Source organism: Myotis daubentonii, chromosome 12 (assembly GCF_963259705.1).
Source record: "Myotis daubentonii chromosome 12, mMyoDau2.1, whole genome shotgun sequence".
Classification (NCBI taxonomy): Eukaryota; Metazoa; Chordata; class Mammalia; order Chiroptera; family Vespertilionidae; genus Myotis; species Myotis daubentonii.
In genome coordinates, this window is record NC_081851.1 from 35,699,638 (window position 1) to 35,723,896 (window position 24,259).

At 43.3% G+C, this 24,259-nt stretch overlaps 1 protein-coding gene and 1 long non-coding RNA gene across 4 annotated transcripts in view; both read right to left on the reverse strand.

Moving 5' to 3' along the window:
- The window catches only part of ALMS1 (ALMS1 centrosome and basal body associated protein), a 160,971-nt gene extending 153,481 nt beyond the window's left edge, over positions 1 to 7,490 (reverse strand). For all 3 annotated transcript variants that reach the window (XM_059659421.1, XM_059659422.1, XM_059659420.1), the window contains exon 1: positions 7,079 to 7,490. In XM_059659421.1, the coding sequence (XP_059515404.1) occupies positions 7,079 to 7,432 (354 nt within the window). In that variant the 5' untranslated portion in view covers positions 7,433 to 7,490. The remainder of the gene's footprint in view (positions 1 to 7,078) is intronic.
- Positions 7,491 to 18,009: 10,519 nt separating this feature from the next.
- Positions 18,010 to 24,018, reverse strand: LOC132213803 (uncharacterized). The gene is made up of 3 exons (XR_009448065.1): positions 23,974 to 24,018; positions 22,349 to 22,409; positions 18,010 to 18,195 (listed from the first exon to the last, which is right to left on the reverse strand). It is a non-coding gene; the product is annotated as an uncharacterized LOC132213803 (long non-coding RNA).
- Between the last annotated feature and the right edge of the window lie 241 nt (positions 24,019 to 24,259).

Genomic DNA, 24,259 nt, shown 5'->3' on the forward strand with positions numbered 1-24,259 from the left:
CCAACAAGATGGCGGTTAATTTGCATATGTAGGCACAATGCAGGGAGGCGAAAGGGAAAGCAGGAAGAAGCCCCCTGCCACTGACTGTGATCGGAAACCCAGGGGGGAGCTAAGAGCTGGGGGGCAAGGGCAAAGGCGGCCCCAGGGCCAGGGCCGCCTTTGCCCTGCCCCCCAGCCATGATCGGAGAATCAGGCGCCTTTGCCACCCTGGCCAGTGATAGCAGGAAGTAGGGGTGGAGCCAGCGATGGGAGCTGGGCACGGTCGAAGCTGGCAGTCCCAGGAGCTAGGGGCCCCTTGCCTGGGCCTAAAGCGGAGCCCACGATCGCGGGGCCACTGCAGCTGCGGGTCCTCGCTGCCCGGGCCGGACACCTAGGCCAGAGGCGTTAGGCCTGGGCAGGGGCAGAGCCTGCAACTACGGGGAGCTGGGGGTCCCCTGCCCAGGCCTGACACCTCTGCCGGAGGCATCAGGCCTGGTCAAGGGGCCGATCTGGTGATTGGTGATTGGAGGGTGATGAGGGTCAACTCCTCTGGCCGAGGCCTCAGGCCTGGGCGGGGGCCAGAGCCAGTGATCAGGGGGAGATGGGGGTCCCCTGTCCACGCCTGACACCTCTGGCCGAGGCATCAGGCCTGGGCTGGGGGCAGAACCAGTGATGGGGGGAAATGAGGGTCCCCTGCCCAGGCCTGACGCCTCTGTCAGAGGCGTCAGGCCTGGGCAAGGGGCCGATCCATCCTGCAATTGGAGGGTGATGGGCGTCAACGCCTGAGGGTTCCCAGTATGTGAGAGGGGGCAGGCTGGGCTGAGGGACACTCCCCCCCCCCCCACACACACACACACACCCAGTGCACGAATTTCGTGCACCGGGCCCCTAGTTCAATAAATAAATAAGTAAATAAAATTGTTAACAAAAAATTAACTCAAGCTCGGCCAGTGTGGGTCAGTGGTTGCGCATCGAACTATGAACCAGGATGTCACAGTTCAATTCCAGCAAGGGCACATTCCCAAGTTGCAGGCTCAATCCCAGTAGGGGGCATGGAGGAGGCAGCTGATCGATGATTCTCTCTCATCATTAATGTTTCTCTTTCTCTCCTTCTCCCTTCCTCTCTGAAATTAATAAATATATATGTATATATAATTAACTCAAAATTGATCAAAGACCTATTTAGAGCAATAACTTTGTTAAACTCTTAGAAAAAAACATAGGGTAACAGGTTTACATTTGGCAATAGGTTCTAAGATATGATACCAAAAATATGAACAACAAAAGGAAAAAAAAACACTGAACTTCACATTCTTGAACACTATCAAGAATATGAAACAACCTAGACTGGGAGAAAATACTGCAAATCATACACCTTATAAAGGGAATCTGAAGATTCACGACATGGAAAATATGAATATATAAGCAATTCATACAATTCAATAATAAGCAGACAAATGATCCAATTAAAAATGGGCAAAGGATGTGAAATGGACATTTCACCAAAGATATATAAATGGCCAATAAATACATGAAAAGATTCTCAATATCATGAGCCATCAGGGAAATGCAAATCAAAACCACAATAAGAGCGAGCCCTGGCCAAATGGCTCAGTTGGTTGGAGTGTTGTCCCATACACTAAAAGGTTACAGGTTAAATTCCTAGTCAGGGCACATACTCAGGTTTCAGATTTGATACTGGGTCTGGGCAAGTAAGGGAGGTAACTAATCAATATTTCTCACAGCAATGTTTCTCTCTCTCTCTCTCTCTCTCTCTCTCTCAAAAATAAATAAATAAATAAATGAAAGCATACCCTCGGGTGATAATTTTAAAAATAACAATAATGCCACAATAAGGGTATCATTTTACACTCTGAGGATGGCTATAATCAAAAAGTCAAATAATAAGTGCTGGAGAGGATGTGGAGAAACTGGAATTTTCATACATTATGGGAATATAAAATGGTGCCACTTTGGAAAACAGTCTGGCAGTTCCTCAAAAGGTTAAAATAGAGTTACCATATGTTCCAGCAATTCCATTCATATATATCCAAAACAAATAAAAACTTATGTCCACCCAAAAACTTATACACAAATGTTTACAGCAGCATTCCTCATAACAGCCAAATGATTAAAATAAAATAAAAAAGCCCATCAACTAATGAATGGGTAAACAAAATATAGTATATCCATATAGAATATTATTCAGCCACAAAAAGGAATGACGCATGCTATATATATATATTTCCTGAAAACATCATGCTAAATTAAATAAACCAATCACAAAATACCACATAATATATGATTCTATTTATACTGAGTACCCACAATAGGCAAATCTATAGAGAAAGTAGACTAATGGTTACTTAGAGGAATGGAAGATAGGGAACTGATAGCTAAAGTGTACATTCTTTTTTTGAGGTGATGATAATGTTCTAAAATTGACTGTGGCAATGGTTGCACATATCTATGAATATACGAAAAACCACTGAATTGTGCACTTTAAGGGTATATTGTACGGTACATGTGTAATAGCTCAATAAAGTTATTAAAAATGTTTTTAAATAAGCCAATTAAACATTCAATACATTAAGTTAAAAAAAATCAAAACAGCCTTAGGCGGTTTGGCTCAGTGGACAGAGCTGGTCTGGGGACTGAAGGGTCCCAGGTTCAATTCTGGTCAAGGGCACATGCCCGGGTTGCAGACTCATCCCCAGGGGGGCATGCAGAAGGCAGCCAATCAATGATTCTCTCTCATCATTGATGTTTCCATCTCTCTCTCCCTCTTCCTTCCTCTCTGAAATCAATAAAAATATATTTTATAAAAATAAATCTAGGGAAACAGTAACCGATAAAAACTGAAATAATGAATTATGATGAAAAGAAATAGAATTAAATTTAAATCCAAGAGCTGTTTCCTTGGATAAAAAAATAAGTAAACCTCTAGCTATCAGATCAGGGGAAAATAAAGCATAATTACACAAAACAGGAATGAGGAATGGAAATAACCACAGATGCAATTAAAAAAATTAAAAAAGAAATACTATATAGTACTCTATTACAATTAACTAGAAAATCTTACTGAAATTATTTTCTAGAAAAATCAGAAATTACCAAAATTAACCCGAGAAAAGCAAGTCTATATAGTCTTATCACCCTGAAAGAAATCCAGACTCAAAGTAGTTTCATGATTATTTTTTCAAACATGCAAGAAATATTCATGTATTACTTAAACTATCCCAGGGCATAGAAAAATAAAAATCTTCCCAATTCCTTGTATGAAAATGGCATAATAATGAGGTCAAATTTGACAAAAGCAGGTCAAGGAAAAAAAAATTTTTAAACTTAAAACCATTACCACGTATAAAATATCTGCAAATAAAATGCAGTAGTTCCTTAAGAGAAAAGCACACTATAACTAATAGTTTTTATCCTAGGAGCACATGAAAAGATTAAGAACAAAGTATAGGAGAGAAACCAAGATGGCGGCATAGGTAAACACCGATATTGCTGCCTCCTACAGCTTCAAAAATACAACAAAAAGACAAAACGGGCATCATCCAGAACTACAGGAAGGCTGGCTGAGTGGAAATTCTACAACTAGAAGGAAAGAGAAAAGCACACTGAGAGTCAGGAACTGCGGAAGTAAAGTGCAAAGGTACCGAGGCTTGAGCGCGCACGGCGCGGAAAGGGGCTGGCACCTGAGGACGCGGCTGTCTTTTTGAATTGGGAGGGAGTCACAAGCTCCCGACTACTCTGAACTCCAATTCCGGGAAGTCTCTGGGGACCCAGGACTCATTCGGGGAGAAACTGGACTGTCTGGCAGCGGGCAGAACTCAGAACTCCAGGGTGGCTTTCTCTCAGAGGTGCTTGCGGCAATTAAATTACCCGGACACTGAGACCTGCGGCCCCTTAGGGCAGGGCTGAAGATCCACCATAGCTGCTTGCTCCGCCCTTTGATTCCCTGAGACCCCGCCCCACCCAGGCTGCGCAGAGGCTTTTGCATATGAATGCCCTGGCCCTTTGCAATCTAAAATTACCTAACAAATTACAGCTGGGCCAGACAGACCCAGAACCTCCAAGAGAAGGCCCAAGGCCCCACAGCAGCTTGCATGGCTTCACAGCTGGGCCTCATCTGGGCACCTCCAAACTCCAAAAAAGGAAGGGGAATCTGCAGTTCTTTTCGTAACTCCTGCTGGGTAACCTCAGGCAGAGACTAAATTAGCACCTCCTTAGGTCCAAGAGCCAGTGTACCCAGTGGTCAGTGTGGGACCATCCAGATTACAACTCCTCAGATCCATAAGGGACACACTCAGGGGGCAGACTCAGTGATCACCAAAGCCCCACTGAAGCAAGTCTTGCCCCAGAAGGGTGTCTTCAGCACAGAAGTTCTCCCACTGCAGACACAGCTGATTCTCACAGCCAATTGGCCTGGAGGTCAATTCCTCCCAGTGATACCTACAACAATCAAGGCATAACTACAACAAGACTGTGCACAAAGCCCACAAGGGGATGCACCAAGAGTGTCCACCTCAGGTAACTGGGGAGGCTGAGCCACTGGGCCCTATAGGACACCTAGCACACAAAGCCACTCTATCAACACAGGGAAGCATAAAAAATGCGGAGACAAAGAAACAGGACACAAATGACAGAAATGGAGGAAAGCAAACGACTGGATATAGAGTTCAAAACCACGTTTATAAGGTTTTTCAAGAATTTTATGGAAACCGCCAATAAATTTAATGAGACCCTGGAGGATATGAAAAAAGACCAACTAGAAATTAAGCATACACTGACTGAAATAAAGAATAATTTACAAAGATCCAACAGCAGACAAGAGGATCCCAAGAATCAAGTCAAAGATTTGAAATACGAAGAAACAAAAAAGACCCAACCAAAGAAGCAAAAAGAAAAGAGAATCCAAAAATATGAAGATAGTGTAAGGAGCCTCTGGGACAGCTTCAAGCATACCAACATCCGAATTATAGGGGTGCCAGAAGAAGAGAGAGGGCAAGATACTGAAAACCTATTTGAAGAAATAATGACAGAAAACTTCCCCTACCTGGTGAAAGAAATAGACTTACAAGTCCAGGAAGTGCAGAGAACCCCAAACAAAAGGAATCCAAAGAGGACCACACCAAGTCACATCATAATTAAAATGCCAAGAGCAAAAGACAAAGAGAGAATCTTAAAAACAGCAAGAGAAAAAAAGTCAGTTACCTACAAGGGAATACCCATACGACTGTCAGCTGATTTCTCAACAGAAACCATGCAGGCCAGAAGAGAGTGGCAAGAAATATTCAGTGATGAATAGCAAGAACCTACAACCAAGATTACTTTATCCAGCAAAGCTATCATTCAGAATTGAACGTCAGATAAAGAGCTTCACAGATAAGAAAAAGCTAAAGGAGTTCATCACCACCAAACCAGCATTGTATGAAATGCTGAAAGGTATTCTTTAAGAAGAGGAAGAAGAAAAAGGAACTCTTACCATTTGCCACAGCATGGATGGAACTGGAGATCATTATGCTAAGTGAAATAAGCCAGTCAGAGAAGGATAAATACCACATGATCTCACTCATTTGTGGAATATAATAAATAACATAAACTGATGAACAAGGACTGATCCAGAGACGGAGAGGCATTGATTAGACTGTCGGGCCTTGGAGGGAAGGTAGGGGAGGGTGGGGTTAAGGGGGAAAGATCAACCAAAGGACTTATATGCAAGGATATAGGCCTAACCAATGGACACGGACAAGGGGGCGGGGGGAGGGTAAGGGCATGAGCAGGGGGGTGGGGGGGTAGGGGGTAACGTGGAGATAAGGACACATATGTAATATCTTAATCGATAAAAAATATATTAAAAAAAAGAACAAAGTATATATTAGTAGGTCAGAAAAGATGAAGAACTGTGCAGTGTAAATGAATCTGGAGATAGGGGACAGGTTCCCCAAGGTTCCCTAGCATCCAGCACAGTGCATAGCCAGTGGGGAGTGCTCAGTAATATATATGCTCAATGAATTGAAGACCCGCTGGAATACTTACTGGGCAACACAACTATTCCTCTTTAATGATCGACAGTCCATAGCATCACTAACCAACACAACTTTCTGTGATGATGAAACTATTTTACATCTGCACTGTCCAATAGGGTAGCCACTCGTCAAGTGTGGTTACTGAGCCCTTGAAAAGCGGATAGTACGTATTTTTAATTTTTTTTTTTTTTTGGCTTTTAACTAATTAAGATGTAAAGAGCCACACGTGGCTAGTGACTACTGAATTGAACACAGACAGCACAGGTCTAATCTCTTCCACGGTTGTACTTTGTTTCCCTCTGCAGTTTACATCTCGTCCAAGGGCAGCTCTAAACAATAACCCCTAGGCTTCTGTTTTGTTCCCATAATGGACGTTGCACAGAACAGAAACTTAATAAACGATGTCAGAACTGTATAGCCAACTTGTTTTCTCCCTTAAAAAGCCATCAGTTCAACGCAAGTATTTCCAAAATCTTCAAGATCGTCAGGACCATAAAAACAGCTCTTTCTCCATTGCATATTATCTTGTGCTTCAGTTTTCTAGACTGTTTGGGGTTGCGGGGGCAAAAGCCTCATGCGTTTGTTTCTAAGTCGCTCCTGCTTGCTGGGGACCCCTTTACCGCTACAAACCGGGGTGCAGAGAAGCACCATCTGCGAGGAGCCTCCGGAGACGAACTATTCACGCCGTGCACACCTAATCCACCCGGCTCCCTCGGGAGTGCCCTTCACGCGGGCAAACTAATCCCCTAACTGCCTGCCCAGAGAGATCGCCCCTGGGCAACCACCCCTCTTCCCCTCCTTCGGGGCACGACACGCCCCACCTCCTCCCCAAAGCTCTCCTTAACCACAAGCGCTGGGAACACCGGCTCCTCCGAACACCTGGTCTCATTCAAAAAGCCCGGGAACTGCCGAGAGAAACGGGAGGGGGCTCTGCCAGGAAGCACGGGAGACGGCAGCCGTCGGCCAGGACCCGGGCAGGAGCCGCGGCAGCCCCGGCCGAGCGCTCAGGGACGACCCGTCCCGCTGCCCCACCGCGCGCGGCGCCGCCGCCCCGCCAGACCCACCTTCTCCGGGCCGCGCCACTCGCCCTCGGAGTAGCGGTGCTTCGGCGGCGACGGCAGAGGCAGCGTCCCGCTGGGGTGCGCCTGCAGCCAGGCCTTGGCCTCGTCGTCCTCCTCGTAGTCGTCCGAACTCTCCTCCGGCTGGCTCTCGTAGTTGAAGTCCGTGTCCAGTTCCCGCGGCTCCTCGTCCTCCACGTCCTCCACCATCACCACCTCGTCCTCATCCAAGCTCTTCACCTCCTCGTCCTCATCCAAGCTCTTCACCTCCTCCTCCTCCTTTTTTGCCTCCTCCTCCTCCTCCTTCTCCTCCTCCTCCTCCTCGAGCTCGCCGGGCCAAGGTAGGTCCTCAGGCTCCATCTTGGCGTCTCGCTGTCGGAGACTGAGGAGGAGGGGGAGAGGGGAGAGGGGAGGGAGGGGAGGGGAAGAGAGCCGACTGGCGGTTGCGGCCTCACGCAGGCGCAAAGACCGCCGCCGCCTCCCGCCCCCCGCGGCGCCGCGCGGACGGGGCGGGGCTGGGAGTGAGGGCGCGTGTTGCTAAGGACGCGCCGCGGGGGCCGGCGGGAAGGCCCGGGGAGGGGGCGGAGGGAGCGGCAGGTGACGCCACGCCCTGGCCGCGTCACGGACCGGGATCTGGATCACAGTACTGTAAGCTCACAATCAAGCCCGGCCCGGCGCCTCTCGCGGGAGGGGGGAGTGCGGTCCTCGGCCAGAACTGAATGTTGACCCTGCACCCGGGGGAGATCAGACCCGAGGGCAACACATGAGAGTCAGACTTGCGCATTAGTAGTTTTCACAGGCTGCGTGCCTAAGGGGTGACAGGCTATTACGATGGGCACTTGTCACTAACAAGGGCGGTAGAGGCGTTAAGTAAGGAGTGGGAGCTAGAATCAGAAAGATGGGAGTGTGAGTCCTGACATCGCCACTTAAAAGTGGTGTGACTGAGCCTCTGTCAAATGAGGATAATGGGCCATTGAATAGGATGGTCGTGATAATCAAAGGGAGTAAGGAGTTAGTGCAGTGGTTCTCAACCTTGGCTGCACATTAGAATCACCTGGGAATCTCTTTTAAAATCCTGATTTCTGGGCCTCGTCCTCCGGAAATTCTGTTTCTTTGTTATGGGGTGGGGCCACAGCATTAGTTACAAAGAAACAGAATTTCTAGAGGACGAGGCCCAGAAATCAGGATTTTAAAAGAGATTCCCAGGTGATTCTAATGTGCAGCCAAGGTTGAGAACCACTGGTTTAGTGGTAGGTACTGTTCGTTGACTATTATACCAGTACAGTAACTCAAGTAACTCATTAAATGCTTGCAGTTCTATGAGACAAGTGTCATTTTATATTTGAAGAATCTAAGGCCCAAAGCCTCTTACCTAGTAAATGGCTGGCTGAGTCAATACCATCTCTGTAAGTCCAGTAATTGCCCAGATCTATAAGCTAATAAAGTATAAAGGAGCAACTATGTATTCTGATAGTACATATGTCTTAGTATAGTCAACGACTTTGAAATGCTTTAGAAATAACGATTTTCTGAGCACTTCAGGAACCCCTATAAAATGGCAAATTAAAGAATCTTTGGGTGCTTTGCCATTACTAAGAAGATGGCCATAGTCAAAGTGGACTCCAGCCAATATTCTTCATGGTATTACCCACAATAGCAGAGATAAATTGGCAATGGTACTGAATCAACATTGGTGGCGTAAGTTTTAGGGGTATTGCCAAGGATGTATATCCTATCCACCAAAGACTAGATCCTGGCAAAATTATAAAGGTAGATTGTGGACTGGAGCCCAAAGTGTCGGGGCTCTTTTGAACACCTTTCAATGGAATATGAGTACAGTTGATCCTTGAACAACAAGGGTTTGAACTGTGCAGGTCCACTTATAGGCTGATTTTTTTCAATAAATACTATAAATGTATTTTCTCTTATAATTTTAACAGTTTCTTTTATGTAGCTTACTTTAGTGTAAGTATACAGCATATAATACATATAACATACAAAATATGTGTTAATCCTGCTTATATTATTGGTCAGGCTCTTGTCAGTAGTTGGCTATTAGCAGTAAAGTTTTGGGGAAGTTAAAAATTATGCAGGGAACTCCGCCAGTGTTGCTCAGTGTTTGAACATCAACCTATGACCCAGGAGGTCATGGTTCAATTCTGGTTAGGGCCCATGCCAGGGTTGCGGGCTCCATCCCCAGTGTGGGGCTTGCAGGAGGCAGCTGATCAATGATTCTCTCTCATCATTGATGTTTCTCTCTCTCTCTCTCTCTCTCTCTCAAATCAATACAAAACATTAAATATATATATTTTAAATTATACAGGGATTTTCAACTGGGCGGGGTGGGTAGGGAGGTCTTCTGCTCTTTGCCTTATGGTTAAAATTCAAAAACCCAATTAAGATCTCCTTCCTCTATAATAGACAGCTTTTTGCTCTCCTCACCATATGTCTAATTTGACACAGGCCTGAGAGACGGTTTAGACTGGACCTGCCCACTAATGGGGCAGAGAAGATTGACCCAAAAGAAGGGAAGACATTGAATCTAGAAAACAAAACCAAAAGAGAACTGATAAAATGAGAGAGGATAATGGATGATTCAGGTGCAGGGATTACCCTCAGACAGGAGAAACATGGGGATTTCTCATGGAGCAGAGGAAAGATAGGTACCAACAAAGATCCTTTATTCAGGTGAGTGGGTTAAATTGATTGAATTAACAAGTTGATTCAATTCAGGTTTCCTGGTTTTCATTTATGTTAATCAAAGTGTGGTCCACAGACTACCTTTATCAGAATAACCTGAGGTATATGTTTTATGAAGAATCCCAGCTCCCATTGCCCATCGAATAAGATTTAGGAAGTCTGGGTTGGCACCCAGGATCTGATTTTTAAGACCATACCACCCCCAAGTAATGCTGATGCACAATAATGACTGAGAACCACTCCTTTCTTTTCCCTGTCAAATATCAAGGACAATACAGTTCTTCCCCACCTACTACAGAAAATCATCCTTCTCCCTGCCACCCAGCAGCCAGGGCATGGACTTGTGACCTAGGTTCACACATTTGGATGCTCCCATCTGTGACTTTTACTCTTTTTGTTGTTGTTGTTCATCCTCACCTGAGGATATTTTTCTATTAATTTTTAAGAGAGAGTGGAAGAGAGGAGAGACAGAGAGAGAGAAACATCAATGTGAGAGAGACACATCGATTGGTTAGGGCCAGGGATTGAGCCTGCAACCGAGGTACATGCCCTTGACTGGAATCAAATCCAGGACCCTTCAGTCCATGGGTTGACACTCTAACCACTGAGAAAAACTGGCCAGGGCTGTGACTTTACTCTGAAGGTTTAAAGCAGGAACAGTTCAGAACTTTGTTACTCGAAGCATATTCTGGGTAGCATCACCCCAGGGCTTATTAGAAATGCAGAATCTTAGGCCCCACTCAGACCTAACTAATCTGCATTTTTAATTGATTTTTACAGAGAGTATGGAGAAAGAAACATCAATGTGAGAGAGAAACATCAATTGATTGCCCAAGCAGGGATCAAACTCAAAACCTGGGTATGTTCACTGACTGGGAATCGATCCACCACCTTTTGGTGTACAGGATGGTGCTCCAACCAACGGAGCCATACCAGTCAGGGCCTGCAGTTTAACAAAATCCCAGGTGTTTCATAGGCACATTAAAGTACTGGCTTAGAACACTAGAACACATTCATAGTGGTGGAGTTGAGAGTTCAGCAGTAGCAATGGCCAATGGAACAAGCAGATACAGTCTCACGGACTGATTCTTTTTGTTGTCAAGTTTTTTAGAGAGAGAGAGAAGAAATAGAGAGAAATATTGATTTGTTGTTCCACTTATTTATGCACTCATTGGTTGATTCTAGTATGTGCCCTGACCAGGGATCAAACCCCCAACTTTGGCATATTGTGATGATGTTCTAACCAACTGAGTTACCTGGCCAGGTCACCAACTGGTTTTTATGGCATGACCTGAGTCATGGGTCCTGCTCCCCAGCCTTCCTTGGTTCTTGCCTTTCTTGGTCAGCTAGTCACACTTAATGCTGTGTAATAAGCAATCACAAAATCTCAGAGACCTATAATAAAAAGCACTACTTCTTGCCTTTGTACCAGCTGGTTGCCTGGGGATAGCTGTTTCAGGCTACAGTGTATGAGTTGGCTGTGGTGCCTTGACTCCACTCTGTCTTTCATTATTTTGGGACCAGGTTACCTTAAGAATGCTTTTTCCAGCCCTAACTGGTTTGGCTCAGTGGATATATCATCAGCCTTTGGACTGAAGGGTCCCAGGTTCAATTCCAGTGAAGGGCATGTACCTTGGTTGTGGGCACATCCCCAGTAGGGGGGAGGGGGAGTGCAGGAGGCAGCTGACCGATGTTTCTAACTCTCTATCCCTCTCCTTTCCTCTCTGTAAAAAAATCAATAAAATATATTTAAGAAGCTCCATGAGTAGAAACTTCCTCCCACAATTCATTGGCCAAAGCAAATCACATGGGCCAGTCAGCCATTAAATAAAAAAATGAAACTTTACCATTTGCGACAGCATGGATAAACCTAGAGGGTATTATGCTACATGAATAAGTTAGCCAGATGAAGATGAATACCATATGTTTTACTTGTATGTGGAATCTAAAGAATAAAATAAATGAATAAAATTGAAACAGGCTCAGATACAGGAAGTGTCTGATAGTTGAGGGGAGGAGGATTCAGGGACTAGGTGAAAAAGTGAAGCAATTAAGATGTACAAATTAGTAGTTACAATTTGGTCTTGCGGATATAAAATACAGCATAGGGAATACAGTCAATAATACTGTAATAACTATGTTTGGTGCCAGGTGGGTACTGGAAATACCGGGGTGAACACTTTGTAAAGTATATAGCTGTCTAACCACTGTGTTGTACACCTGAAACTAATACAAAATAATATTGAATGTAAACTATAATTGAAAAAAAAGACTAAAAAGTGATATAATCCTTTTCTGATTGAGAAGGTAAAAAATAAGTCAGATGAGCCAATTCAACATATTTCCCCCATGAAGGTTGATAGAGGAGAGGAAATAAATTTACTGGATGAGCCAAGCCGGCGTGGCTCAGTGGTTGCATGTCTACCTATGAACCAGAAGGTCAAGGTTTAATTCCCTGTCAGGGCACATGCCTAGGTTACAGGCATGATCCCCAGTGTGGGGTGTGCAGGAGTCAGCCAATCAATGACTCTCTTTCATCATTGGTGTTTCTCTCTTTCCCTCCATCTCCCTTCCTCTCTGAAATCAATAAAATATATATTTTTAAAAATTTACTGAATGATAAGCGTAACATAAGATACCACCCCTTTTCCAAGCCTGGTATCCAGCTTTCCCACTGGTTCTAGGAGCCCTACAATATCTCTCTAGTTACTAGTACAGTGGGGCCTTGACTTATGAGTTTAATTCGTTCCAAGACGGAGCTCGTTAAGGAGCTCGTTAATTCAAATTACTCTGTCAACTGAATGCAAAAAATCAGCTGAGAGACAGCTGGTATCTCAAAAAACTCCTTAGTCGGGACACTCTTAAGTCAAGGCCCCACTGTACAATATTGCTGAAGCTAGCAAGAGTCAGTTTCTGTTGACTGAAACCAAAATCCCTCACTGATCCATAGGAGGAAGTCTAAGCCAAAAGGGAGAAAAGGTGTAGCCCTGGGATACAGCTGTCAGACTTGGAGAGGCACTCAGACTAAGTGCACAAAATGGTTAGATGGCATAAGGGATAGATAAAGAAACAGGAGGTTTTAACTGGAGACCAAAATATTGAAGTTTAAAAGGCCCCAGGTGTGGTTATAAGAGTGAGTTTCTGAAACAGGTTTTCTTGTGTGGATATTAAAAACCCCTAGGATGGAGGGAGCATTTAAGATTTTGCTCCCCTACATATGTCAGTTTGACTCAAACTAATAATTTAAAAAAAAAAATCTAGGATGGAGACAAATGCTGAATTATAGAGAAGGTGGGTCAGATACCACATTTTCCCAGCACACCATTCAGGTAAGTGACAAGGAGTGCCATATGGACATCAAAGGGACCGAATGATGTTTCTCTCTCACATATCAATGTTTATTTCTTTTTTTAAAATGTATTTTTATTGATTTGAGAGAGGAAGGGAGAGGGAGAGCTGGAAACATCAATGATGAGAGAGAACCATCGACTGGCTGCCTCCTGCACACCCCCTACTCGGCATAGAGCCCACAACCCGGGCATGTGTCCTTGCCGAAATTGAACATGGGACCTTTTAGTCCGCAGGTCGACTCTATCCACTGAGCCAAACAGGCTAGGACCGATGTTTCTTTCTCTCCCCGCCCCCCCCCCCCGCCCCACTTTGTCTCTCAAAATCAATTAAAAACGCACACACATATATCCTTGGTTGAGAATCAAAAAAAGAAGAGAAAGTGCAATACAGCTTCAAGCCAGATCTGTCTTGTTACACAGTCTATGCTACTTCCCATCGAACCCTACAGTGTAGAAGCTCCCAATGGAACAGGAGGAGCAGGCACAGCCCAAGTCCTCAACCTGTTGTAAGTGGAACATGAGAAACTGTCAACATCTGCAGATGCTGCAAGACAGCTGTGCCCTCAGTTGCAAACAGAGTGTCAGTTAAGGATAGGATGAGGTAAGAGACTATGAGGGCAGGGAAGGTTGTCTACAATTGTAGGACAGCTTTGAAGGAAGGAGGACCGCAGTGTAGGACTAGCCAAAGACTGGCAAAAATATGCAAATGAAAGCCCTGCAATGAGAGGAAAGGAGAGGAGCTTGCATTTTTTGACATGGCTGAAAATAAAAAAACTTAGGTATGAAACTAGTTGCCATCATAGACGACTCTCTACAGGAGAACAAGAATGACCCCCTTAAATCATTAATCTGAGCATTTCATATCTCTATTCAAAACCCCGAAAGGGCTTTCAACCTCATTCAGAATGAAATCGGAAGTCCTAACCATGGCCTATAAGAGCCTACACGATCAGGCTCCAGTGCTAAATCCCTGCCCATTCCTCTTGCTCACCTCACTCCAGCCACCCTGACCTCCTCACATTTCCAAAAGATAGAAAGCCTCCCCACCTTAGGGTCTTGCCCCTGCTGTTCCCACTGCCTGGAACACACTTCACAGGGTCTGCTCACATGTCAGAGAGGCCTTCTCTGACAACCAGATACACCCACACCCTTACCCATGCTTTATTTTTCTTCTTAGTACTTATCACCACCCAACATTTGTTTATTGTCTATCTCCCCCCCACCCCCACCCCAAGATGCAAGCTCCATGAAAGAAGTGGGGTTTTTTTGTTGTTTGTTTTGCATACCACTGCATGCCTAGTGCCTAAAACCGTGCTGGGCATATAAGGAGGTGCTTGGGGAACATTATTGAATGAAATTGGCTGGGCCAAAGATTCTGAATAGAACTTCAAAATAAATATGGTTTCACCAGGGCTGATAAAGATGTCTCCTACTGGGGAACCTTTAATCTCCTTTCCCAGCTGGCTGCTGGGGGCCGTAGGTGAGCTGAAAGTGAAGTGTACTCCAGGTGCTTGAGTGGGTGGAGGGAAAGCTGATTAGAACCTGCAGTTGAATCCTGGTGGCAAACTTTCCCTTAGAATGAGTCATTTCTACCGATGGTTAATAGCTTCATTTTGACAGTGCTTTTATAATCAGAAAAAGAAATGATTGACGTTAATGTGTGGCATACGAAGAAAGAAATTTTGTCTTGTGTGTGTGTGTGTATGTGTGTGTGTATACAATATATAATAAATTCAGTATATGATACACCAGTAAGGACAACATGAAATATGCAATAAGCTTCTATTCCTGTGAGTACAAAATTACTGTGTCAACTTACTGATCCACTTACTGAGCCATATTACTGGTTCACAGCTGGATGCTGTTATCAGCAATTGGGTACTTAAAAGTGGTGGTAGTTGGGTCAAATTCAGTGAAAGGAAGACCATATGATTGAGTTCATACGTAGTACCCATCTCTGCCACTAGGACTGCTTTGTTCAAGCATCCAGCATGCTCTGGAGTGTATTCTAGGCCCCTGCTACCCAGTTCCATAGGACTTTGCTATTTCTCCATTGGGTGCCATGAGGTATTAGTTTTCTCTCCCCCAATATTAATTGGAGTCTCACTGCCTTATCTTGGCCTGATGATCAATTCCATATACCCCATAATTCTTCAAGGGTATTTTACTTGGGACATATTCTTAGGGAACAATTTCTGTCCCAATTGGTGTGTTTGATAATAAGCAATAGAAATTACTCTGGAAACCAAGATGGCGGCATAGGTTAACGCTGGAGTTTGCTGCTTTGAACAACTACTTCAAAAGTGAAACTAAAAGACGGAACGGACATCACCCAGAACCACAGGAACGCTGGCTGAGTGGAAGTCCTACAACTAGGAGGAAAGAGAAACGCATACGGACACTCAGAGGAGGCGCAGTGCTGAAGTCAAATTCTGAGGTGCGGAGTGCGCGGAGCGGGCTGGCGGCGGAGGGCGCGGTTGGCGTTTTCAATCGGGAGGGAGTCGCAGACTCTGAGCTCCAGATACAGGCGAGTCTTTAGGGACCCAGACTCAAACGGGAGAAGCGGGACTATCTGGCTTCGGTCAGAGCGAGTGCAGCTTTCTCTCCGAGCTTTGCAGCGGGTGCTGGGACTCAGAGAGGCAGAGCCCCTGGGGACAGGACTGAGAGCCGCCATAACTGCTCTCTCCGGCCCACCCTGTTGATCCTGTGCGACTCACCCCGCCCAAGCCCTGCACAGAGGCATTTGCTGGATAGCCTCAGGCAAAGGCTAGATTAGCACCTCCCTAGAGGACAGAAGTTCTCTCACTGCTGACACAGCTGATTCTCATAGCCACTTGGCCTGGAGGTCAAACCCTCCCTGGTATTAGCTACAACGATCAAGGTTTAACTATAAGACTGCACACAAAGACCACTAGGGGGAGCACCAAGGAAGCATAACAAAATGCGGAGACAAAGAAACAGGACAAAATTGTCAATGAAAGATATAGAGTTCAGAACCACACTTTTAAGGTCTCTCAAGAACTGTTTAGAAGCTGCCGATAAACTTAATGAGATCTACAAGAAAACTAATGAGACCCTCGATGTTATATTGGGGAACCAACTAGAAATTAAGCATACACGGACTGAAATAACGAATATTATACAGACTCCCGACAGCAGACCAGAGGAGCGCAAGAATCAAGTCAATGATTTGAAATGCGAGGAAGCAAAAAACACCCAACCGGAAAAGCAAAATGAAAAAAGAATCCAAAAATGCGAGGATAGTGTAAGGAGCCTCTGGGACAGCTTCAAGCGTACCAACATCAGAATTATAGGGGTGCCAGAAGATGAGAGAGAGCAAGATATTGAAAACCCATTTGAAGAAATAATGACAGAAAACTTCCCCCACCTGGTGAAAGAAATGGACTTACAGGTCCAAGAAGCGCGGAGAACCCCAAACAAAAGGAATCCAAAGAGGACCACACCAAGACACATCATCATTAAAATGCCAAGAGCAAAAGACAAAGAGAGAATCTTAAAAGCAGCAAGAGAAAGAAACCCAGTTACCTACAAGGGAATACCCATACGACTGTCAGCTGATTTCTCAACAGAAACTTTGCAGGCCAGAAGGGAATGGCAAGAAATATTCAAAGTGATGAATAGCAAGAACCTACAACCAAGATTACTTTATCCAGCAAAGCTATCATTCAGAATTGAAGGTCAGATAAAGAGCTTCACAGATAAGGAAAAGCTAAAGGAGTTCATCACCACCAAACCAGGATTATATGAAATGCTGAAAGGTATCCTTTAAGAAGAGGAAGAGGAAGAAAAAGGTAAAGATACAAATTATGAACAACAAATATGCATCTATCAACAAGTGAATCTAAGAATCAAGTGAATAAATAATCTGATGAACAGAATGAACTGTTGATTATAATAGAATCAGGGACATAGAAAGGGAATGGACTGACTATTCTTGGGGGGGAAAGGGGTGTGGGAGATGTAGGAAGAGACTGGACAAAAATCGTGCACCTATGGATGAGGACAGTGGGTGGGGAGTGAGGGCGGAGGGTGGGGTGGGAACTGGGAGGAGGGGAGTTATGGGGGGGGGGGGAAGAGGAACAAATGTTATAATCTGAACAATAAAGATTTAATTTAAAAAAATAAAAAAAAATAAAAATAACCAGCTTGAAATAAAAAAAAAAAAGAAATTACTCTGGTCAACTTAATTTTAAAAATAAACTTATTGGAGCCCTGTTCGGGTAGCTCAGTGGGTTATAGCATCATCCTGATATGCCAAGGTTGTGGGTCCAATTCTTGGTCAGGACATATACAAGAATCAATTAATGAATGCATAAATAAGTGGAACAACAAATCCATGTTTCTTTCTCTCCTTCTAAAATCAATCAATAAAAATTTAAAAGACAATACAAAGTATTAGCAAGGATGTGGAACAACTGTAAATTTCATATTTTAAAAGATTAAAAATAAATAAAAACAAATTTGTTGATAAATGGGATAAATGGTGACATAAGGAGAGCAGACTTTGGATGGTGAGCACACAGTGCAATATGCAGATGATGTCTTGTAGAATTGTACACTTGAAACCTATATAATTTTATTGACCAATGTAACCCCAATAAATTCAATAAAAAAGAAATTTATTGGGAAAATATGGTCTTCCATACATGTGAATCAGAATTACCCAGTCACTCACAGAATTGTGAAAGTTAATAAGTTGTTGTTGTTGTTGTTATTGTTGTTGTTTTGTCATTACATTTTGAGATGGTTTGTTATACCATATCAGCTAACCAAAACAATCCACCTTATATAGAATAGAAGAAAGATACAAGAAAAATGAAAATATACATTTCTAAATAGAAATTTAATTATATGTATGTAATTAATTACATATGCATAATGTGAGGAAAAATAAGGTGGCTCCATTTCTGCAACTGGGCACAAGTTACACAACATTACTGTAACACTTTATAATGTCTAGTTCACGTATAATGTCTAGTTCACGTTCTCTTTCAGCCTGTATCTCAGCCAGTTCTCAGCATCTCTTCTATTAACTTTTTCTTCTTTTGATTGCTTTGTTTGAGAGAGCGAGAGAAGAGAAATATCAGTTTATTATTTTACTTATTTATTATGTATTTATTGGTTGCTTCTTGTGTGTGCCCTGATCAGAGATCAAAACCCCAACCTTGCATATTGGGATGACACTCTAACCAACTGAGCTACCCAGCCAGGGTCATCTATTAACTTTTATTACCAGATATGTCATTCTTTTTTTTTCTTTTTTTTGGGGGGGGGGGTAATCCTCACCTGAGGATATTTTTTCCATTGATTTTTTTAGAGCGAAGGGAAGGGAGGAGGGAAGAGAGAGAGAAACATCAATGTGAGAGAGGCACATCGATTGGTTATCTCCCCCATGAGCCCCAACAGGGGCTGGGGATCAAGCCTGCAGAGTTATGTGCCCTTGACTGGAATCAAACCTGAGACTTTTCAATCTGAGGGCTGATGCTTCAACCACTGAGCCAACCCGGCCAGGACAGAGATATATCATTCTTAAGTGTTCCAGAAGATCCCTTATATTCCAGACATATTCTTCTCTCGCTTTGTTTTTTAAGCAGTGTTCCTGTATCTCTCTGATAATTTTCCCTTTGATAATCCCCAGCCAAACAGTAACCTCTTTTTTGTCCTGTTAATCCAGGTGCATACGGAGCACAAAACGACTAGGTGACAGTTTCAACTTTCAATTCAGTGAAACCCTTGTTTTGTCCAATAGTGGAAACATAATTCCTTGGGTGCTAAAACCTCTAAACAAATAGAACCAAAGATTGGAAGAATAAGGAGCAAACATTTTACAGGTGGGTCATTGGATGTAATCTTGAGAACTAACACTACCACTTTCAACCCTTTGATTCTCAGAACCATGTATTCTGACAGTAGGAGAAAGAGCACTGTTTATTAGTTACTACTTCAGAGCATGTATAGCACCCATCCCTCTCCCCCGACTTCTCCCCATTGTCTCCCAATTGGCCATTTAATCATTCTACAGTACAAACTCAGCTATTGCTGGGTGTTAATTCAACAATCCACATATGGGACTACATGAAGATATTTTAGGGCAGTTTTAGGAACTCCCTGGTTCTCTAACCAGGCCATGAGGCAGGAATTTAAAACCTGAAGACTTTCATTGTCTTTAAGCACAGTTAGAAATAGCCAGCCCAAGCCTGGTGGGTGTGGCTCAGTGGTTGAAGCATCAGTGGTTCAACCCCCGGGTTTCAGTATCAATCCCCAGTGTGGGGCGTGCCAATCAATGATTCTCTCTCATCATTGATGTTTCTCTCTCTCTCCCCCTCTCCCTTCTTCTCTGAAATCAATAAAAACATATATTTAAAAAATAATTCTATGAGGTGATTTAGAGAGATTTCCTCTGAGAAAAGCAAGATGATGGGAAATGTATATATGATCCTATTTTTTAAAAAAATTAAAAGAAAACTATATACATATAATGCATATGTGTATGTCATTCTATAAACATAACAAAAACTATAGAAAAGCGACATGCTGGTTTAGGAGATATGTGGTAATATATGTGTGAGGGAAGGGAGGACTGTACCAAGGAGGAAAGACTACATTTGAAAATTACACGATGGATTCTAGGAAGGTAGCAGCATAGTTTTTCAGTCTCTACAAATCTCCACATAACAACAGCAGAACAATTAGACAGCAAAACCAGAGCCCATGGAAAATATTTACAACAAGGGTTGCCATATTTAACAAATAAAAATGTAGGATTCCAAGTTACATTTGAATTTCAGATAAACAATGAATAACTTTTTAGTATAAGTAAATATTGCATGAAAATAGAAAGGCTAGACTTAAATGGGAGCGGAGAACAAGGTCAGAAAACCCCAGAAAGCAAACCACCATATTTTTTAACACTACACCAAAACAACAGAAGAGGGAGCTCTATGAAATTAGAAAAGCTTTCCTAAACTCCATCTTATTTCTAAATAAAAAACCAATTTCACACAAAACTCAAAAATTGAATGATATCAAGGTCAAATCCCACAAAAGAAAAAAAATAATAAGAATAACATCCCAAAGGACAATGAAAGCATGCCAAAAAGACGTGTCCACAAAACCGATCAAAATTATAAACTGCTATTTCAAAATGAATGTCATTTTTAAAAGTGATAGGAAATAAAACATAAAATAGACTTGGAAAAACTCAGAAATGAGGTGATAGAACTCAATAATAACAAGAATCAAGTGGAAGAAATAATTTCACAAATAAAGGCTAAACTAGAAAAGGTACAAGAGCAAGTAAATGCAACAGATAATACCTGAAGAGAAATAAAAAGTGAAAAAGAGGGGAGTTTTTTTAAATAAAAAAGAAATGAAGAGCCTGAAAATGAAAAAGATTTGAAACTGCATATTGAAAGAGCATACCACATAGTTGAGATTATGACCCAGAGCAACCAATACCACACATATTATATTAAAATCATTGGTCTTTAAAGAAAGAGAAAATTTCTCTGTATTTGTAGAAAAAAGAGCCTGTGATTTTTAAGGGGAAAAATCAGATTATAATCAGAATTTTTTACAACAATGCTTTATGCCAGGAAAAAAGAAAAAAAGGAGTAATATTAGAAAGCATGAAACAAAGATTTTAGACCACTCAAAATTAACTTTCAGTTATAAAGTACATGGACAAACTATTACCAGCAGAGATTGGTCATCTTCAGAAGATGATAGGGAACAAAGCCACAAAATATTATTCTCATGAACCCTTCCTGAAAAATCTATCAGAGAAAAAGCTTCAGACCACCAAATAACTAGAGACATTGACATAAAAATGGGTGTTAGGCATTTAATATATAATTACCTGTAAAACTATGAATAAATGAGAGCAAAGAGGTAGAATATTATATCTAACTAGAGGCCTGGTGCATGAAAATTCATGCACTGGCAGGGGCAGGGTGTTCCTCAGCCCGCCTGCCTCTCCTCACAGTCTGGGAGGCCTGAGGGGCGGGAGGCAACTCGGCAATCTAGGGAAGGCGACACCCCCATCACACCTCTGCTGCTGCCACTGCCGGCAGTGCAAGACTTGGCGGGCCCTGGTTACCTGAGCCTCAGGCCGGCCCTGGGCGGCTGGGCAGCCACCATCTGCAGCTTGCCTGAGATTCAGTCAGTGGCGAGGTGCAGGAGGACCTGAGGCCCCCAGTGGGGCTGGGGATTGGAGGATACTCTCAATGACATGAGGTATAACTTTCAATTTGTTGGACACCACAGTTAGGCTTCAGCTTTGGGGGAGGGAGGAAGAGAAGGATGGGCAGCTCGTTGGAGGAGCCTGGGCGAGTTGTCAGTCAGTGGGGGGTGCAGGAGGACCCAAGGCCCCCGGCGGGGCTGAGGAGACTCCTGTGGCAGGCACATGGAGCGGCCGGCCCTGCCCCTGCTGTGGGTGCCTCCATCTTGTGATTGTGTGACAGTCAATTTGCATATTGCCTTTTTATTATATAGGATGGATATGTACTGCAACAATGCTAATGTGGTTCAACTATCTTCTTTATTTTTACTTTTTAAAAACAGCTTTGAGATATAATTCATAGGCCAAATAGTTTATTTATTTATTTAGTCCCCATAGAGACCATCACAAATTTTTTGTTTCATTTTTAATTTATAGAATATAGTGTTTGTTCATGCCTTTGATCTTCTCTATCTTTTTCTCTCTTCATTTCTTTTTTATTTAAAAAACTTTCCTTTTTTTCACTTTCTGTTTCTCTTTGAGTATTACCTGTTGCATTTACTTGCTCTTGTATGTTTTCTAGTTCAGCCTTTATTTATGAAGTTATTTCTAACTAAAAGAAATTGGAATTTTTAAAGAAATGTCTGATTCCAAGTGTGGAGCAAAAAAAAAAAAAAATAGGGGATAAGCCTGTAGCATCTTGTAATACCATATTGCATGGCAGCTACTAACTACTAGGATTATGTCAGAAGGACTCAGGAGCCAACTTGAGGAGGCTCCCACTCCCCGTAGGACTTTTTGAGCTTCAATAATGATAATAATTGCAATAGTTTGAAACTCATAAATGTGTTTAAATCTAAGAGTGTGTAAGAGGAATGGCATTTCATCGTGCTCTGTATCAGGGACTTGAGTTCTAATTTTCACTTCACCACCAATACAGCTGTGTGACCTGGAAATGGATTTTACATGGTGAAACAGTGTACTTACCCAAAACTGGGATTTGACAAGTTGGTTTTTAAAGTTCCTATGAGTTCTAGAGCCTGATAATCTACTAGTAAATAAAAAGAAATAGAAATTGTATTAGAATGATTTAATTGCATAAGCCTATTAACAGTTGTATGTATGATCTGAGCACATTTATGTATTCATACAAAAAATTTGTGTGCGTGTGTGTGTGTGTGTATGTCATTCACAATCTGGCATGAAAAAGAATTCACCATCTGTGTTTTAATGAAGGTATTTAATGGAAGAGCTATGTATAGAGGTGTGGGCAGGATTACTGTACTCACAGACTCACCTCCCTCTTCCCCCCTCCTCAAGCCTGAAAAACAAGAGGAAGGAATGTGTTACTGGAGCCCAGCAAGAGCTGGAACTCTGGAGGAGCCACACAACAGGAGCTGTAGTTGTATAAGGACACAGCCACTCACACTAGATCCATTCATTCGTATGGCTGGGTAGATGACTATACCACAGTGCATTAATCCATTCTATTGTGGATGGATGCTTAAGTTATTTCCAGATTTTTGTCCACATAAAGAACATTGTGAAAATATTCTTGGACCTGCTTCTTGGTGAACATATACACACTTTTCTGTTTGGTCTATATGTAGGAGTGGAAATGCTGTGTCATAATATATGAATCTTCAGTGTGGACTGCCCAAACTCTTTTCAAATTGTGTGTACCAATCTACATCTCACTAACAGTATACAAGAATTCCTCTTCCTACATAGTCTCATCAACCCTTGCTGAAAAAGAAAGACAAGTGGGAGAACCTATACAATCAGGTATAAACAGTTATTAAAAAACTACTAGAGGCCTGGTGCATGAAATTCATGTGTGTGGGGGGGGTCCCCTCAGCCCAGCCTGCACCCTCTCCAATCTGGGGATCGGGCCTAAACTGGCAGTCAGACATCCCTCTTACAATCCTGGACCGCTGGCTCCTAATCGCTCACCTGCCTGCCTGCCTGGTTGCCCCCAACTTCCACCCTGCTGGCCTAGTCGCCCCTAACTGCACCCCCTCCCCGCCGGCCTAGTCACCTCTTACTGCACCCCCGCCAGCCTGGTCGCCCCCAACTGCACCCCCCTCCGCCAGCCTGGTTGCCTCTTACTGCCCCCCCGCTGGCCTGGTCGCCCCCAACTGCATCCCCCCCGCCAGCCTGGTCGCCCCTTACTGACCCCCTGCTGGCCTCGTTGCCCCCAATGGCCCCCCTCTGCCAGCCTGGTTGCCCCTAACTGCCCCACCCCCGCTGGCCTGGTCACCCCTCATGGCCCCTCATGGCCCCCCTGCTGGCCTGGTTGCCCCATGCAGCCTGCTGTTCAGTCCTTTGGTTGTCCCTCACTAACCCCCTTGCCAGCCTGGTCGTAGGCAGCCATCTTATGAGGGCATGAGGGTCAATTTACATATTACCTCTTTATTATATAGGCTAGTAACCAAGACAGAGTGATCTGGGGGGAAAGATAGATAAATTAAGCCAATGGAGAAGAATAGAGTCCAGAAACAAAGCCACACGTATATGGATACTAAATTAATCACAAAAGGTAGCATTGCAGAGCCATAGGAAAAAAGATAATCTTTTCAGTAGATGGTGTTGAGTCAATTGAATTTACCTACCCCCAAAAAGAAACTTGATTCCACTTCCCACCATACCCAGGAATCATTTCCAGGTGGATTGCAGATCTAAATTTGAAAGGTAAAACAATAAAGATTTAGAAGAGAGGATGGGAGAATATTTTCATGACCTGGGGGTGGGGTAAAAATTGCTTTTTTTTTTTTAATATATTTTATTGATTTCTTACAGAGAGGAAGGAAGAGAGACAGAGAGTTAGAAACATCAATGAGAGAGAAACATCGATCAGCTGCCTCCTGCACACCCCCTGGGGATGTGCCCGCAACCCAG